The sequence below is a fragment of the Narcine bancroftii genome, chromosome 6, assembly GCF_036971445.1.
Source record: "Narcine bancroftii isolate sNarBan1 chromosome 6, sNarBan1.hap1, whole genome shotgun sequence".
NCBI lineage: Eukaryota > Metazoa > Chordata > Chondrichthyes > Torpediniformes > Narcinidae > Narcine > Narcine bancroftii.
Window position 1 is genome coordinate 28073730 of NC_091474.1, and position 20091 is coordinate 28093820.

Genomic DNA, 20091 nt, shown 5'->3' on the forward strand with positions numbered 1-20091 from the left:
TTGTTCTAAGTTAATTGAAGATTGAGGATAAATCCTAAAAACTCTATTTGGGTATATTTTTCATGAGAGTGAGAAAGAAAGAGAGACAAGAACACAATGTCTAAGAGAGATAATTAACAGACTACTTATTAATCATTTAGTTATTGTAGCATTTGTATTATGTTCTGTGAATTGAGCAGTTTGAAATTAAGGGTTAATAAATGCTTTACTTCAAACTAATTTAGCTTTATTTTCATACATATTTAGAATCTCAATGCAAACTTAAATGCTGTAATTGCTGATTAGTTCAAATATAGATATTGTAATTATTTGACTCATCCAAAGAATTCTTTAGAAATACAAATTGAATACAGAAAGCAGACTGAGGAGAAGAGAAGTGAGGAAGAATGCACAAGCTCCCCTCAGACCCCACACCCTCCCCAAGGGGAAGGTAAGGAATAACAAATGAAGTAAGCAGTAGCATCTAAATACAAAGAACATAAAAAGTATGAGCAAGAGTAGAGCATTTGACTCTTGTTCCTGATCTATCATTCACTGAGCATGGCTTTTACATACCTCAGTGCTGCTTCGATCATTAACCCACATCTCTAAATTCCCTTTTTTATAAATCTACCTACCAATCTCTGTCATGAATGTGTTCAACACTGGAACCTCTATGAGCAATATGAGTATAATTCCAAAGATTGGAGTGGCCAGTCTCTTATTTTAAGACAATGGCCCATAGCTCTGGAAATCCCTGCCAGTGGAAATATCAATATTGTCTTCTTTGTCAAACCCAGCAAAAACTTTGTATTTTTGAATGATAGTATCTCACTCTTCTGAAATGGAAAGGTAGGCTCAGTCTCCTTCCGACGCAGGAAACATGATCACAGGAATCAATCTGGTGAAGCTCCATCTATCTATGTACTCCATCTAGCTATGTTTTGTTGCTCTTGGAGGATGGTTGTAAATGGAATTTACAACAGGAAATTTACAACAGGAATTTGCTCAACAAGAAGTGAAAAATTAACATCATGGCTAAAATAAACTTGGCCAAGAACACTTTTCTGCAGAAACAAATCTAGTTATGTATGCTGAAAGTCACCAGAGAGAGAATTTTAAAGATAAGCCTGGAAGCATGGATACAGATTCACTGCAAGAAGGCTTATTATTCTTGTATTAGCTTCATTCTTTTTCTCTGAATATTTCCCAGCTTGAGTTTTGTCATCACCATAGAATTAATCAGAATCCTACAAGTTTTGACCTGCTGGAGATTTTAGAAAATCAAGGGTCAAGTGAGATTTAGGAACTGAAGGTACAAGTACTGGTCAAAAAAAAGAACTAGAGAAGTTCATGAGTTTGAAAGCTGATAAATCCCGAATGATCTGATATTTTCAATTCCAGAGTTTTGAAAGAAGTACCTTCAGATGTTTTGATGATCACCTTGCAAGGTTTTGTCGAGTCTGGAATTTTTCTGTAGATTGCCAAAAATATGACCCACCTTGGGAGAGAGAGGAAGAAATGGGAAGTTGTCGACCTTTTAGCTTAATGTTAGAGGGAGTGAAAATGGTGGATTCAATATTATGAAGAATGTAATAACAACATCCTGCAAAAAATCAGTCAGCAGATTTAGATTTATGAAGGGAAAATCACTATTTATTAATGTGTTGGAGTTCTCTGAGGGTATGACTTGTAGAAAAGTACAAACTAGATGTAGTACATTTAGATTTCCAAGAAGTGAGGGAGTTCCCTGCTAATAATCCATGGAGTGACAAGCGGCTCCTAACTTTTTTCTAGTTTTCCAGCTCCCACGTTTTGATTTTTTGACTTGCTTTTTTGTTTCTTTTTTCTGACTGCTCTTGGAAGAAGCTATTACCTCTGAAGAGTTGACCCTTACTATGATGAAATATATTAAAGACCTGAGGAAAGACCAAAGAATGTAAAAATGATGGAAAAGAGAGAAAAAATTCTTTTGAAGAGTTATGGTCTACTATTGAATCTCATGATACCAAAATTGGTAGAATAGTTAATTAGTAAGAGAATAGATTTAGGGAAAGAGAGGAAATGGAAGGTAAGGCAAGGAAATGCTCCTCGTGTATGATGTGGGAGATTGGAGAAACTGGCAGCGACCCCAGGGACCATATGGGAGAGCTGCATCCAGCTTCAGCTCCTAAATGAACAGGTTGCAGAATTGGAGCTGGATGGGCTTAGGAGCATTCAGGAGGCCGGCTGGGGGGGATAATAGATAGTAGCTAGTGTTATACTCAAGAGTCGGAGGAGGATAGTTGGATTACGATTAGGAGGGAAGGTAAAAGACAGGCAAGGCAGGGTTCTTTGGTGGGTGTTTCCCTGAAAAACAAGCATGCTATTTTGGCTACTGTTGAGGGGTTGATGTACCAGGGATGAGTTGTAGTGATCAGGTCACTTGCATGGAGTTTGGTCCTGTGACTAAGAAGGGAAGGAATAAGAGGAGGCACGGGATTGTGATGGGGGATTTTAAAGTTAGGAGTACAGATAGAAGGTTCTATGGAGGAGATCAGATATCTCATATGGAATGTTGTTTCCCTGGTGCATTACAGATAGTCCATGATATACTTGAGGGGGAGGGGAGGGAGAACAGCCAGATGTCGTGGTCCACATGGGAAGCAATGACTAGGGGAAGAAGGGTGAGGAGGTCATGCAGGGTGAGTTTAGGGAGCTAGGAGCTAGGTTAAAGGATAGGATGTCCATGATAACAATCTTAGGATTGTTACCAGTGCCACATGCAGGTGAGGTAAGAAATAGAAAGATAGTGCAGCTAAATCTGGTGGAGGAGATGGTATGTTCCTGTTCGGTCATGATTGACAAACCTTATCAAATTTTTTGAGGAGGTTACTAGGAAAGTTGATGAGGGTAGGCAGTGGATGTTGTAGATATGGACTTTAGTAAGGCATTTGATAAGGTTTCTCGGGGAAGATTAGTTAGGAAGGTCCAATCATTAAATATTAACATTGAAGTAGTAAAATGGATTCACCAGTGGTTGAATGGAAATGGTGGTAACAGGCCTCCTTGCCTAGATGATCTCTCTAATAAAAAAGACTTTGATATTTGACTATTTGTGACCACTTTTGCTTTTGGTTGATTTTATAATGCTTTTATCCAATCTATAAAAATAGTCGGAATTCCAAATGTACAGGTACATAATCCTTTATCCGGACATCTAAAATCCAGAAAGCTCCAAAATCCGGCAAGTGGGGTAAGAGACCGGCAGCGGAAGTCAGGCGGGCGAGAGACTGGTATCATGAGTCGGGTGAGGGGAAGAGAGACCAGCAGTGCGAGTCGGGCGGGCGAGGGGGAGAGACCGGCTGTGTGAGTCGGGCGGACGAGGAGGGGGAGACCGGCAGCACAAGTTGGGCGGGCAAGGGTGGGGGGAGACCGGCAGTGCTATTCGGGTGGGGGAGTGGGGGGAGAGAGAGCAGCATAATTCGGGTGGACTTAAATCTGGCTTTCTGAAATCCGTAAAAATCGAAATTCGGAACACACTGTCCCCCAAGGGTTCCGGATAAAGAATTGTGTACCTGTACTTAACACCTTAAATTAAAAGTCCCATTCTAGTCTGTCAAGTGCTTTTTCTGCATCTAACACAATCACTACTGCTGGTTTCTTTTTGTGCTGCACTTAAATTTAACTATATTAACTACAGATCTATTTTTAATAAAACCTGTTTGATCCATATTTATTAATTTTGTTCAATATTTAGTTACTCTCTTAGCTAATAATTTGGATACAATTTTATAATCTATTTAATATCGATATAGGTCTATAAGAGAAAGGTTGCAAAGGATCTTTTTTTGAAATAACTTGTTAATGCTGTTTTAAAAGATTCTGGCAGATCACGTGATTCTCTCATTTGATCTAATACTTTCAATAATACAGGAGTTAACAATTCCTTCAATTCTTTATAAAACTACTAAGGAAAACCATTCTCCTGAGGCTTTATTATTCCGTAATTACATCAGATTCTCATACACTTCTATCACAGAAAAAGGATTAGATAACTCTAATTTTCCTTCCATATTTAACAAAGATAATTTAACTTGTGATAAATATTCATTTTTTTCATCTTTCAGAGATTCTGATTGATACCATTTTTTGTAAAAATTACTAAAATTATTTATTTCTTGCATCGCATTTTTTTTGCTTCAAGGTTTCAAGATAGACAATAAAGAACATAAAATTAGTTTATTTGCAGATGATGTTATAGTCTATTTAACAAAATCAGAAATATCATTGTGCAAATTAAATGTAAGGTTAGTAGAATATGGTTTAGTGTCAGGTTATAAAGTAAATGTTGATAAGAGTGAAGTAATGCCTATAGTTGATATGGATTATACACAAAGTAAAGAAAATGACAAAATTTAAATGGCAAAAAGGAGCCATTAAATATTTAGGAATCAAAAATGGATAGAGATTTAAAATAATTTATTTAAATTGAATTACATACCACTATTAAAGAAAATTGAGGAAGATGTTTAAAAATGGAAAGATTTGCCAATAACTTTAATAGGATAGATAAATTGTGTCAAGGTGAACTTTTTTTTACAAGAATACAGTATTTATTTTAATCATTACCAATCCATATACCATAGAAGTTTTTCTAAGAGCTAAATAAAAATATAAGGAAATGTATTTGGAGAGATAAAATGCCAAGAGTAGCTCAGGAAAGACTGATTTGAAAATTGAACAAGGAGGATTAAGATTACAAAATTTTAAAAATTATTACAAAGCAATCAAATTAAGATTTTGTCCCCCTGTTATCAAATTGGAGAAAAAGCAGTGTGGGTTCATATTGAAATGAATAAAAGAAAACTGAAGTACCAATATTAAGGCATTTGCTTTAGGTATGGAATGGAATTCATATGGAAAGAGGAATTAAAAATTATCAAATATCAAAGATGTTGTTAAAACAAAATCATCTTATTCTGAATAATTTTTTTTTGTCATTTGATATAGTAAAGGTATATACAGAGAAAGAAATATTGTTTTTTAGGTTCCTTTTTTTGACTTTTGAACAAATGAAGGAGAAATATGAAATACCAAATTTTACAATTTTTTCATACTATTAACTTAAAATATGTTTAAAAGGAAAATTAGGTGCGAGTTTAAGACTGCCGGAACAGAGTCAATATGAATATTTAATTACAGATACATTTATTGAGAAATGTATTACAAAAAGAACTATATAAATCAAAACAAAGATAGGAAAAAGATCTAAATGTACAAATTCAAGAAGTTTGGTCAAGATTGTGCCAAGAGAGTGTAACAAATAGAATTAATGTTAGATATCAAATGGTAAAGTATAATTTTCTACATCAATTATATTATACTCCATTATAAATTAAAAGGATTCAAATTATTCTGATAAATGTTTTATATGTTTTAAGGAAGTTGGGACCTTTTCACACTCCGATTGGTCCTGTGTTAAAGTAGAAATTTTTTGGAATGATTTGATTATATTACACCTGTATTAGGACAAATTATGAAGATAAAAATATAAAAAGGATCCAAGAATATTTTGACTTGGTAATATATATGAAAAAGATTTGAAATTGGAGTGGATAAATATCAAGAAAAATGTCTTAATATAGCAATAGTGGTAGCAAAAAAAATGTGTAGCAGTGATGTGGAAAACAGAAAATTTTATAATGGTGGACAGATGGAACACTGAAATACAAAATTGTTTACCATTAGAAAAAATTACATAATTTAAGGAATCAGATTGGGAATTTTTATAAGATTTGGGAACCCATTCACATCACTCACTCCTCTCAATCAATAATCAGGAGATACAATAGTTATATCAACAGAATATGATTAATGATTAATATATTGTCTAGGTGTTTTCTTTTTTTCCTTGGAGGAGGGTGGGTTTTGGGGGAAAATATAACATATTTTGTATAATCTTGTATTAAATAATATCGTATTATCTATATATAATTGAATAATTGGTATTAATACAAGTGATAAATAAAATTTTTAAAAAACAATGGTTGAATGGGAAATTCTAGAGAGTATTGGTAGATAACTGTCAGATTGAAAGCTGATAATTAGTGGTGTGCTTCAGGGTCCATGACTATTTGTCATATACATTAATGATCTGGATGATGGGGTGATAAATTGGATTAGTCAATATGCAGATGATACTAAGATAGGTGGAGCTGTGGATAATGAAGAAGGATTTCAAAGCTTGTACAGGGATTTAGGCCAGTTAGAAGAGTGGGCTGAAGGATAGCAGATGGAGTTTAATGCAGATAAATGTGAGGTGTTTGTTACATTTTGGTAGGGCTTATCAAAATAGAACATACATGGTGAATGATAGGGCATTGAAGAGTGCAGTAGAACAGAGGGATCCAGGAATAATGGTACATAGTTTCCCGAAGTTGAAGTCACATGTGGATAGGGTGGTGAAGAAAGCTTTATAAATCAGAGCACTGAGTGTAGGAGTTGGGATGTTATATTAAAATTGTACAAGGTATTGGTGAAGCCAAACTTGGAGTATTGTGTACAGCTTTGGTCCCCAAAATATAGAAAAGATATCAACAAATTGGAGAGAGTGCAGAGAAGATTTACTAGAATGTTACAGGGAGGAAAGGTTAAATAAGTTAGGGCTTTATTCTTTGGTACGAGACTTTACCGGTCCTTTTAAAATGGATAAAAATCAATTTAATTATTTAGGTGTTACCATTACTAAGAACTTCAATAATTTGTTTTATGCATCTTACCTTATTGAATCATATTAAGAAGTCCTGAGCTTAATAGTCTCCTCTTTCAATGCTCTAATTGGATACATTAATATTATTAAGATGAAATTCCTACCCAAGATCTTGTGTACAGGTAGTCCCCAACTTACAATCGTAATGGGGATCAAAGAATTGGTTGTACCTGTTTTTGTTCCAAAACGCTTTTCATTCACTTGATTCAATTATCTCTTCTCTTGTTTGGAAAAATAAATGCCCCCATCGTAATAAAACTTTACTTCAAAACCCTAAAAAGAAAGGGGGTTTGGCATTGCCAAATTTTAGATTTTATTATTGGGCAGCTAATATTAGAAAAATTACTTTTTAGATTCATCTTAAGGATAGATAGGATGCTTCAAGTTGGATTAATATAGAAATTGAAGCTATTAAGAAGTATTCTCTTATTTCATTAGTTGGAGAATCATTACCTTTTGCTGCCTCTAGATTAGCAGATAATTTTGTTGTTAAACATGCGTTGAGAATTTGGTTTCAATTTAGAAAACACTTTGGTTACAATAGATTTTTTTTAGCTAATTTTTTTTCCTTCAGTTTTCATGAATGGTCTGAAGTAGATATCCAATCTTTTCAGGATTTTTTATTGACCAAAATTTGGCTTCTTTTGAACAATTATCTTCCAAGTTTAAATTATTTAAACATCATTTATTTAGATATTTACAGATTAGAAGCTTCTTGAACTCCTTAGTATTGGAAACTCCCTCAAGATTTGGAATCAAATATGATAGGGAAGATTTATAATTTTAAACTGAATCATTAAAAAATTGATGTAATTTATTTAGACAGGGTGTGAGAAAATGTCGTCTAGATAGTTGTGGGAGTTGGAGGGTTTGTAGTTACGTTGGTAGACATCTTGTCTCCTGAGATGGAGACAGAGAGATCCAGGATGGGAGGGGGCCACACTCCGGGGCTCCAAACAGACCTTTCAAGTGAGGCAACACTTCACTTTGTTACGAGCCCAGAGGACCCCAAAAATCAGCAGCAATAGATATTCATCAAGACAAATGGTTACTTAAATAAAAGTTGCTTTTAATTATCTTTAAACATGAAAACAGAATCAAATTTTAACATCACCATTGACTTACTTAACCTAACTTAGTCCCCTTCTAATTCTATGCGCACGTGCATGTAATGTATGTGTAAATTCAGAAAAGTTATTTGGTTCACAGTCCAATCTCACTTCTCATTCCTCCTAGTTCACTGGTTGCAGGCAATTCTTATACTGTGCATAGAATTTAACATTTATAAAGTTCACCAGGCTTTGGTGCTTGAAAGATAAATGGTTACTACTCAGGAAGGTTCTTGTCGGTTTTCAGAGAGAAATTTGTTGTTCCAGGGCATCCACAACTGATGTACTTCCATCAGCCACTTCAGTGTCTTGCTGACAAAACCTGTACCTTCAGGGTTCTTGAGATGATAACCTCTTTCTTTCAGGTCACCACAGAGTTCCCTTTTGTTTCTTTTATTCCAAGTGAAACATTATACTGCCAGTCCTCTCCTCTGACATGAACCAGAAGGGCTTTGACCAGGTCGTTTTCCAAATGGGGCTTTCCACAAGCTTGCCAGCTTGTCCTGTTCCAGTCTCGGTTGCTGTTACTGACTGTAACACTGTAGAAATGATCTGTGTGTGTGTGTCTCTCTCTCTTTCTTTCATAGAGAGAAAGTCTGTTTGATTCTCTCTACTTGCAAAACCATATGACCCTCTTAGAACAGCAAGTTATCTTACAGACAGAAGGCGACTCCGACAAGATCTTTCATCTGTTGCCTTTTTGTAAACAACAATCCATTATTGAAGTCTCTTGGGCACCTCCAAAGCTCTTGCAAAGACTGTTGAGTCGATATGTCTTGCAAGATTGAGTAGACTGGTTCTGTGTTCCATAAAATTTAGAAAATTTAGATTTCATTGAAACTTTCAGTATTCTTGAAAGGATTGACAAGCAAGTTACAGGGAGGAAGTTATCTCTCACTGAAAGGTTAAGACCAGGGAAGATAATTTGAGAAGAAATTGAGACTGCTTAAGATTAAATAAGGGGAAGTTGCTTCACTTGGATGGTGGTGAATCTTTGGAACTTTCTTGCTGGAACTTAATATATTCATCCAAAGCAGAGGTCAATGGAATTCTGGGCAGAAAGGAGATTAAGGAATATGCAGACGGTTCAAGAAGTACAAGAAAATGGCACTGAAAAGATCAATCATTATCTCAATGAATGGCAGAACAGGCTCAAAGGATCACATGTTCCTACTACTTGTATTCTTGTAAGTTGAAAAAGTAAAAATCACATAATAAATTGTTCATGGAGATTTATCTGAAACATTCGCCTTTCAATTTCAGATGCTGCTCGTATTTCCACCAGTGTCAGTTGAATTAGGCCTTGCTTTTCTGTTGACATTCATTGTTTGGTTGTTATGTCAACTTTTTTTTCATTTTGACCATGTTACTACTCACCTTACCCCTTTCTCTATGTAGCAGCTATCTGAATTCTGTCAGCTGCATCCTTGTCAATTGACCATGGGCACTATTATAGGCCACTTACTATTGTCATTAATCAGTTTATCTGATTGTTTACATTTTAATATATAGAATGTTTAAAAATTAGCAGGGAATTACTTAGTCACAGAATAACTATAAAGACAGAAGACAGCTATTGAGCCCATTGAGAGTCCATATTATTCTCTGGGATGATCTGGTCTGTCCATATTCCTTGTCACTCTACAATTTATTTCCTCTTTAGTATTTTTAGTGGTTTTACACAAATAAACATGTATGAACAAAACGTTTATGGAGTACACAATAAAAGTGACAGATTACATAGCTCAGCAAAATATAAAAGTACATAGAGAACATAATTCAAAAGCTTATCTGTTAATTTTATCACTGATAGCCGTGCCTCTAAACCCCATCCCCATACCATAGCTTAAAAAAAAGTACTTCATTTCTGGAGTAAAATGGCAAAGTACTGAAATTCAGGATTTGTATTATGCCTAAAGGTTGTGAAAATAATTCAGAAATGGTACCACAACATTTGAAACCTTATTTGAGTTATTAATTGAGTAACAAATCTTTTCTAAATTTAAACAGGACACTTTTAATTTAAGCCACTGAGCATGGCTAGGCAGGGCAGCATCCTTCCATGTAATCAGTATTGCACATCTGGCCAAAAGAGAGGCAAAAGACAAAGAATGACATTTGATTGGAGTTAAAAGAACATCAGAAAATAGAAAATGCTGGAGCTACCTAGCAGATCAGGCAATACCTGTGGAGAGAAGCTGGGTTAAGGTTCAGGTGGAAAAGAACTTACGAAGAGTCTTCAAGCTGAAATATTCATTCTCCTTCTCTTTTTTCAGATGCTGTTTGACCTACTGAGTATTTTCAGCATGTTCCTATTCTATTTCTTTTTGAAAAGTCATGATTCAGAAGTATAAAGTTGGGAATTATCTGTGGTAATGTTACCACCATCCATTCGAATCTTTGTTATTTGCCACTTGGCTTCAAAACCTCTCAACTGATTAGATATAAGATTACCAGATTTGTCAATGTGAATATAAAACTGAGTCTTACTCTTCAAAAGTTGGCATTCAATCGAATACATTCAAAGGAGATCAAATTTAGTTTGAGGTTCAACTCATTTTTATATAATTCAGGATTTTTAACTCGAGCATATTGTTGATCTATTTGTTTAATCTGATTGACTAATTCTAATCTTTCTTTATTGGCCTTCCTTTTTATAGTCACAGTGTAAGAAATAATTTTCCCCCGAAAGAAGCTTTCAAATCATCCCAAACAATCAAACGAAGTTTCAAACCAAGTGTATTAAAGAAAAAAGTTATCTGCTCCTCCATAAATTTCACAAAGAGATTATCTGACAGTAAAGTCGTATTGAAATGCCAGTGTCTTTTTATTTGTCAATCAGAGGAATGGCAGCGAGCAGGTACTGCACACAGGGGCTTCACAGAGAACTCGCACGACTTCTCATGGCCATGCGTGACACGATCCGGGTCACCCATCTGGCGGGCCGCCTCGGACTGGGCCAGAGTGAAGCGCAGCATGTCCTTGTTCTTGACTTGATGGCTTGCAAATGTGGGGCCCATAGCATATGCTACTTTTGGTACTAGGTTAATCCAGCACTGTATAGGAGTCTGAAGTTGCACACCCAAAGTTACAAAAACAGCTTCTTCCCCTCCACCATCAGATTTCTGAATGGAAATTCTCTTTTTGCACTATTTATTTTAAATATTGTCCATATGGAACCATAATTTATTGCAGTTTTGTACCTGCAATGCACAATACTGTTTGGCAATACTAAAACAACAAATTTTGTGCAGCATGTTCATGACAATTTACCTGTATCTGATTCTGATACTTCTTGAATTCAGCTTGGTTCTCCTTCGAAGAATATGCGCATTGGAAATTGTGTACCAACTGTTATTGAACACCATGTATGTGTTATATAACTTACAAAAATTTCTCTCTCATCTAGTGGTGAACTGAATTTTCATTCAACTTATAGTTAACTGGTTGCTTTAATTGGTTTAATAGGGCACAGGAAATCAAGTAAATATGCTAGAATCTACCGGCCCACAGGAGCTTGCCCTTCCAAGAGCATTCTCATTATGTTTTCAGCAGGAACTTCAATCAGCCAGACAGGCACTGAGTAATTGCAACAGAAACAAATCTTTACCTGAGCAAGTGTGGATTAAAGTAGAAGGTAAAGATACCATTTATTAACCTTTAGCAGATATATTTGAATAAAGGTTGCCACAATAACCTTCCAGTTCATAAGCTGGAAAATGTTTTCATTGCACTAGTGATAAATATACTTTTTTGCAAAACGGTAGTTTTCCTTCAGATTAATGAGAACAAAGAAGCAATTCTTGTTGAAAACTTGAAACAGGAAATCCAAAATAAAAATAGAAAATGCTGGAGCTACCTAGCAGATCAGGCAACACCTGTGGAGAGAAGCTGGGTTAAGGTTCAGATGGAAAAGAACTTATGAAGAGTCTTCAAGCTGAAATATTCATTCTACCTCTCTTTTTTCAGATGCTGTTTGACCTACTGAGTATTTTCAGCATGTTCCTATTCTATTTCTTTTTGAAAAGTCATGATTTTGATGATAATATAATCTGCTTTGATTCTCTAAAATTGAATAACCTGATGACAATCATTCTCTGGGATCATATAAGATGATGGACCCTTGCAGGCCATTTTGAAGGATTGTGGGCATTGGCGGAGAAAATACTGTTGAAAATTATGGAGGTGGGATTCAATTTATTGCTATTTATTCTTCAAAATGAAATATCAAGAGCTGGTCTAAAATGCTGAAGTGCAAACTAATACAGTGTGCAGTGGTTCTCAACCTTTTTCTTTCCACTCACATACCACTTTAAGTATTCCCGATGCCATAGGTGCTTTGTGATTAGTAAGGGATTGCTTAAGGTGGTATGTGGGTGGAAAGAAAAAGTTTGAAAACCACTGTTTTAATCATACCTAATTGACTTGTTATGTGCACGGTTTCATAACTCCAAAGGAAATGGGACAATGTTAGTTTTTCTCAAGCAAAATATTTCAATAACAATTGGGTCAAGAGCAGTGATTCTCAACCTTCTCTTCCCATTCACATACCACCTTAAGCAATCCCTTACTAATCACAGAGCACCGTTGACATAAGGTGGCATGTGAGTGGAAAGAAAAAGCTTGAGAACCACTGGTATACAGATTAGTCTTAACGATCAATTTCTAAGAGATTTTAAATAAGCTTTTCAATCCATAGAAAAGATATTTAAAGCTTTCCACTTCAAAACATTTTATATCATCTGTATTTTGCAATTTTAGTGGTAGAGCAACTGCCTGGTTCTCATATTTTGTAATCATCTGAAATTATTCTAACATGGAGCTTAGCTGGCATCCTAATATACTAACTTTAGTTAAAATTTGACAGTTAACATGACAAAGTGATTGTTTCTTCTGCCATTGCATCTACAACGCGAGTGGTTAAAAAGTTCAAAAGTTAATTTTTCATTTTAAAAAAGTACTTTACATTCGTATTGTAGAGGAAATTTGGAATTACGTTCACTTTTCCAATAGATCTATGCAATCTATAATGACAAATCTGACAACCCTTGGGTAAAAAATTATTCTGCAAGGAATTTTTCTGCACCAAAATGAACAAGTGGCTATGATGCAATCAAAATTCACCAGTCATTCTGCAAATTGTGAAGTCACACATTGAATTTTTGGAAACAATATTTTGACAATCCAGTTGGGCAAGCAGTCAACTTATACTGGGGAATGAGCCTGGTCATATGATCAATATTTTGGTGGAGGACCATTTTGGAAACAATGATCATAATCTGTGTTTTAAGACAGTTATGGATAAGGATAAGACTGATCCTCGAGTAAAAATGATAAATTGGGGAAGACTAATTACAAAAGTAGTAGGCTGGAACCGAGGAAACTAAATTAAGTTGCTGCTTGTGTGTTAATTGTGTGTTAAGTGGTAAGCTAGTTAGAGTTCAGGACAGCATGTTCCTGTGAAAATCAAGGCAAGGATGGCAAGGTTCAGAAACCTTGGTTGACAAGAAATATTGTAAATTTAGTCAAAAAAAAAGGAAACCTGCAAGTTATGTCCATCCTAAAATTGGACAAAGTGCCTGAAGAATAGATAGGAATTGGGAAAGAAAATAAACAAGGAACTAGGAGGATTAAAAGACCATGCCTCTTCTGTCACCTCTGACTGGTTGGCCAATCCCTTGTGGGCCTCTGCCTCCTTCCACCCTATCCTCTCTACATTGCTTCTGTATCGACCTTTCTTATTCTTGATGAAGAGTTTTGGCTTGAAACTTCAATTATTCTTTTTTTGTCCACTGACATTGCTTTCCCAGAAATATGCAGATATTGGGGTCTCGTGCAGTACATCATCCATAGAAAGCAAATGGCATTCGATGTTTTGGGCCTGAGCCCTTCAGGAATGCCAAAAATCAGGCAAAAAGTGGGGATGGGGAGTAAGAGAAAGAAGTTAAGCATGGAAGGGAGAGCAGACTAAGAAAGGGAGCTCTCTATTAGGAGAAAGAATGGAAGGGGGTGGGGAGATGGAGGAAGGGAGACAGGGATAAGGGAAAGAGAGAGGGACAGGGTTAATAGAAATTGGTGACGTTAATATTAATACAGTCAGAAACTGCTGAGATGGAATATAAAATGTTCTTCCAATTTATGGGGGACTACAGCTTGACAAACATGTTTGTGTGACAATAGGATGTGGAATTGAAGTGGTTGGCCACTGGGAGGTCCTTTCAGTTGCAGTGGACATGTGCTTGGAACTAATGCTGTTCCTCTGTTTCAGAAGGGTGATGCACTATCAATAACTCCAAAGACTAGAAGTTACCTGACTGATAGGTTTTTATTACTGTAACCAGAAGGCATGTCTCATGTTGCTGACCTGAGACCCAAGCTTGTTCTGGGGGAGGGATTATGGCATTGCTGTCTTTATTAGGAGAATCAAGGGGAAGGAGTCACAAGTACAATCAGCAAGGGGCGGGCCAGTCATACACATACAAACAGTATTAACAGTGGTTCCATCACATTCACCTCCTCTTAAAAGAAGTCCGGCAGGGTGAAGTGGGTTCCATGTGCATCACAAATTAAATGTGTCCCGTGCTCTTGTCCACCATTGTGACCATCATAGTGCTGGTTATGGCTCACCTGTTGACTCCTGGATAGTCTGATCGTTGTCGGTGAGTGCGGTGTCTGGCAACTGAACTGAGACAGTTGGGGTGGGGGCTGTGGTAGGGTTACATGGTAATGTGACAACTTTCATGTTGAAACACATTAGTGAGGATTTGATTGCATGCAGTGCTTCGGGGAGGACCTCTTGCCAGTGGGAGACAGGCAGGCCTTTTGACCTCAGGGCTAGGAGGATAGCCTTCCAAATGGTGGTGTTCTTCCTTTCCACCTGGCTGTTCCCATGGGGGATGTAGCTAGTGGCTCTGCTCGTGGTGATACCTCTGGGCAGCAGATATTGGTGTAGCTTATCACTCACGAAGGAGGACCCCCAGTCGCTATGAATATAGCAGGGGTATCCAAACAGGATGAAGAGGTTGCACAAGGCTTTAATGATGGTGGTAGCGGTCATATCTAGGTAGGGAATGGCAAATGAAAAATGTGAGTACTCATCAATGATGTTGAGTGAGTACACATTGTGGTTTGAAGAGGGCAGGGACCCCTTGAAATCCATGCTCAGGTGCTCAAACTGGCAGGTGACCTTAATCAATTGCGGCCTGTCCAGCTGGTAGGTGTGATTTGCATTCCGCACAGATCTGGCAGTTTCTGGTCATCGTCCTGATGTCCTCAACCGAATAGGGGAAGTTGCAGGCTTTGACGAGATGGAAGAACTTGGTGACCCTGGGGTGGCAGAGGTCATTGAGGAGGGTGTGCACTGGCACAAATCCCTTGGGACAGGGCTTCTGAAGGCTCGTTGAGCTTTCCAAGCCAGTACAAGATATAACTGTTGTAGGTAGAGAGTTTGATTCTCTACCTCAAAATCTTGTTGTTCTTTATTTTACCCCACTGCTTGTTAATGAACATGAAAACGACTTCTCGTTGATTAGTCATCAGGGTAAATTGTTCACCAGCAAGATAGGGCCTCCAGTCCTGTACCGCCTCAGTGATGGCCTGGGCCTCCTTCTTAATGGAGGTGTGCTGGATCTCATGGCCTTGGAGGGTGTGGGAGAAAAATGCTATGGGTCTGACCACCTAGTTAAGTGTGGCAGCAGCCAGGGCAAAGTCAGACACATTGCTCTCCACCTGGAATGGGATGGATTTATCCAGAGCATACATCGCAGCCTTGGCAATATCACCTTTGTGGTTGAAGACCTCACAGGCCTCTGGGGAAAGGGGGTGGCTTTTAGGAGGGGGTGGGCCTTATCTGCATAGTTGGAGAACCACTTTGGAGAAAAACTCCAGGTAACTTTTCAGGCCCTTAAGGCTCTGGGGAAGAGGGAGCTCCTTCAGGGGGTGCCTGCAGTCGGGATCAGGGCCAATAACTCCATTCTCCCCATTGCAGCTGAGTATAGCCAGGCGTGATGTGTGGAATACACATTTATCTTTGTTGTAGGTGATGTTAAGACTTTTGGCTGTCTGGAGGAATTTCCAGACAGTGACATTGCTGAGGTAGGGGAATGTGGCCAGCAGCCCATGCTCATCCATCATTCGGTCCATTTCCCTTTGGAAGACGGAGACTCCATTGGTGACCCCAAAGAGGATCATCAGAAAGTGGTAGAGGTGGCCATTTGCCTCGAACGTGGTGTACTGGCGATCCTACGGCGGATAGGGAGCTGGTGGTATGCTGACTTTAAAAATACCTGATATTGGGCAATTTGATTTATCATGTTCAGTTGTGTAAACCTGTTAATGGTCTGACAGTAGTTGATTACCATTTGGTTGTTTTCCCCCACTCTTAACCACCACTACCTGAGCTCTCCAGGGGCTGGTACTGGGTTTGATAATCCCCTCGTTCAGCAGCCGTTTGAATTGATAAAGGCCCTGTCCCCAGTGCTCTATCGCTCTTGGTGGTGTCAGAGTGAACAAAAGTGGGGGGGGTGGGGAGTTCTGGAGGGTGGAGAGCCCGCAGGTCGCACACAGTGGGCGGATCGCAGGTTGTTAATTGGACTCGTTTAGAGGGGAGGATGGGCGGTTTAAAAACGTGGTTGCAGATCATGAAGGGGGGCGGGGGGAATGGGGTCCATCATATTCCATGGTGACGTTCTTAAGGTGGCACTGATACACTTGATCTTAGTCAAAAGGCCAAAAAGCATCTACTTGGGTGTCCTAAAGTTAAACATTTTTGGTTAGAAGTTGGAAATTCTTTGGAACGGATAATGGGGGCTAAGTTCCCATTGGATCTGGTGGTATTTTTGTTGGGTAATCTTAGGGATATAAGGCCTAAATTGAAACTATGTATCAAGTTGAATTTGTAAAAATTGGTTTAGCATTATAGCAATAATTTGGATATCAGATATGGATTTAGGAATGGAGATGTGGCATGCAGAGCTTTGTAGCTGCATTCCACTTGAGAAGGATACTTATAGTTTACGAAATAAATATCAGGCATTTTGGAAAATATGGTGCCCCTATTTGCAATATGTGAACATGAATGTTTAATGGACTCTCTGAAGACCTTATTTTTTAGTAACCTCTACTATTAAAAATTTTTATGGCATAAATATTTTATTCCCTTGGCATTATCTAGTCCTTCTTTATTTTTTTTATTTTTTCTCTTCTTTTTTGGGGGCTTAGGGAGGGGGGATTTTGTATACCATGTATAGTAAATTCTTTATTGAATGAAATACATTCACTGCTGTGGTTTAAAAATTGCTAAATAAAATAATCAGAAAAAAAGGTGGCACTGAAAGTCCAACCCCAGTAGTACGGGTGCACAGAGCTGTGGCATCACAAGGAGTTTTAAATTTTTGTACTCTGCGCCATTCATGGTCAGCACCACTATGCAGCTGCCATTGCTCTCTGCTGAGTGGGACTTCGAGGCCATGGAGACTCTGTAACTTACTGGTCTCACCACGAGGGAGTAATGCTACACCATGTTGGGGTGGGTGAAGCTCTCCGTGCTCCCGCTATCGAACAGGCAGCTCATCTTGCACCCATTTATCTCTATGTCCATCATTAACCTGGCAAGCTAATGAGGGCTGCTTTAGTTGAGTGTGACTGATGCCAGAGAGGCATCGCTGTGTGATCCACTGTACTGGCTTGTGGTCTGGTAAGATGGCGGCAACCAAGATGGCAGCGCCCATGCAGTGCTGTTGTTGTTCATTGGAAGTGACGTCCAAGACGGCAGCCCCCATGGTGGGCACGTTGTGCTGTTCGTCAGAAATGACATCATCCAAGATGACAGCGGCCCCCACTGCTTGGGTTAGAAGGTTGCTTGGATTTGCATACCTTTGCGTAGTGTCCCTTCTTCCTGCAGCTGGAACAGACCACGTCCTTCACTGGGCAGAACTTCTTGGGGTTCTTCTGCTGGCTGCAGAAGTAGCATTTCGGGTTCTCGCCAGAGGCGGTGGCTGTAGTCAGGTTTGGACGTGGAGCGGCCTGCAATCCCGCATCCCAAGAAGGTGGCACCCATGTTCCCCACGCAGAGGCTGCATTATTGGTCAAGAAAGAGTCTGCATCGCGGAGGGCTACTTGCAGAGTTTTAGCTAGTTCAATTGCTTTCTGCAGCTTCAGCTCGCCCTGTTCTAGCAGTTGCTAGTGAATGTAATCCAATCTGAAGCCTGCCACACAGGCATCTCAAATAAGCTCCTCCATGTATTCTTCTGCTGATACAGCCTTGCAGCCACATGCCCATCCGAAGTCTTGCAGCATCCAAAGGTAATCATCGATTGACTCCCCTGGTTGGTCCTTGTGTGTGGCTAGGAGGTGTCTGGCATAGAATTCATTCACCTGGGCCAGGTACTGGCCTTTCAGAATATCCATTGCTTCAGTGAATGACTTGCAGTCTCTGACCATCGAGTAAACATGATGCCTGACCGGTGAGAACAGTAAATGCAGCTTATCTGTGTAGAATTAGATGATCGCGGTGGAGGCCTGCAGATACATGTTGAAGCAGCGTAGCCAGAGTTTGAACTGGTCGGATGCTTCCGGTCGATTTCCAGCCTTTCTGGTCTCAGCAACTTGTTCATTCCAAAAAACTTATGGTAATAAAATTGATGCACTATCAATAACTCCAAAGACTAGAATCAGTGGTTCTCAACCATTTTCTTTCCACTCACATACCATTTGAAGTAATCCCTATGCCTTCGGTGCTCTGTGATTAGTAAGGGATTGCTTAAGGTGGTGTGTGAGTGGGAAGGGAAGGTTGAGAATCACTGCTGTAGACCCAATTGTAACAGAAATATTTGCTTGAGAAAAATTGTCATTGGTTCATTTCCTTTGGAGTTATGAAACCGTGCGCATAATGAGTCAATTAGGTATGATTAAAGCGGTGGTTTTCAAACATTTTCTTTCCACCCACATACCACCTTAAGCAATCCTTTACTAATCGCAGAGCATCTATGGCATAGGGAATACTTAGTGGTATGTGAGTAGAAACACTGAATTATAAGTTACCTGGCTGATAGGCTTTTATTACTTTAAATAGAAGGCATGTCTCATGTTGCTGACCCAAGACCTGAGCTTGTTCTGGGGGAGGGTTTATGGCAATGCCACCTTTATTAGGCGAATCAAGGGGGAGGAGCCACAGGTAGAATCACAAAGGGGCAGGCCAGCCACCACCAAAGGGAACAGACAATCCAAAAAAAATGGTCTTCGTATGGCTAGTTGAGAAATTGGAGAAGATTCTGAGGATAAAAATATAATGTCCTTTAACTGCAGAGATGAGCTGATACTAATTCTTAGAGTCACAAGTCTTTGGTAGTCTCTTTGTATATGTTTTAAGGGAAAAGGAAATGGATTATTGGTGAACAAGAGGTGAAAGGTTGCAACAAGTAAATGGGAAAGCACAATGAAGATTACTTATTAAATAGTCTTCTTTGGCTTGGCTTCGCGGACGAAGATTTATGGAGGGGGTAAAAAGTCCACGTCAGCTGCAGGCTCGTTTGTGGCTGACAAGTCCGATGCAGGACAGGCAGACACGATTGCAGCGGTTGCAGGGGAAAATTGGTTGGTTGGGGTTGGGTGTTGGGTTTTTCCTCCTTTGCCTTTTGTCAGTGAGGTAGGCTCTGCGGTCTTCTTCAAAGGAGGTTGCTGCCCGCCAAACTGTGAGGCGCCAAGATGCACGGTTTGAGGCGATATCAGCCCACTGGCGGTGGTCAATGTGGCAGGCACCAAGAGATTTCTTTAGGCAGTCCTTGTACCTTTTCTTTGGTGCACCTCTGTCACGGTGGCCAGTGGAGAGCTCGCCATAGAACACGATCTTGGGAAGGCGATGGTCCTCCATTCTGGAGACGTGACCCATCCAGCGCAGCTGGATCTTCAGCAGCGTGGACTCGATGCTGTCAACCTCTGCCATCTCGAGTACTTCGACGTTAGGGATGTAAGCGTAAATAGTAGACCTTGGTGAAAGACATACCTGTTTATAACATTTGTTCATGTGGAAATGATGGGATATTTATCTTCTGTGGCATCAAATTATCACTGAGGCTATAAATAACTTCTGTTATATCTTTTGATTTGTTAGTCATCTTTGGTAGATTAGCCTTATTTCAAGATGGCTTTGAAGCGAGAAAGGTTAAACATTTATTATTCCCTGACACTGTGAGTATACTATTCAATGGTTGGGTTACAGAATATTCAAAACAAACAAACAAGTTAAAGGAGTTT

At 38.8% G+C, this 20091-nt stretch overlaps 1 protein-coding gene across 17 annotated transcripts in view; it reads left to right on the forward strand.

The window, feature by feature from the left end:
* LOC138735880 (transcription factor-like 5 protein) overlaps nt 1-20091 on the forward strand; it is a 42163-nt gene that overhangs the window by 4493 nt on the left and 17579 nt on the right. For 7 of the 17 annotated variants that reach the window (XM_069884443.1, XM_069884454.1, XM_069884446.1 and 4 more), the window contains 3 exons: nt 335-430; nt 8874-9026; nt 11308-11476. In XM_069884443.1, coding sequence (XP_069740544.1) covers nt 335-430; nt 8874-9026; nt 11308-11476 — 418 coding nt within the window. The remainder of the gene's footprint in view (nt 1-334; nt 431-8873; nt 9027-11307; nt 11477-20091) is intronic. The other 10 variants (XM_069884452.1, XM_069884453.1, XM_069884447.1 and 7 more) reach the window with 9 other exon arrangements.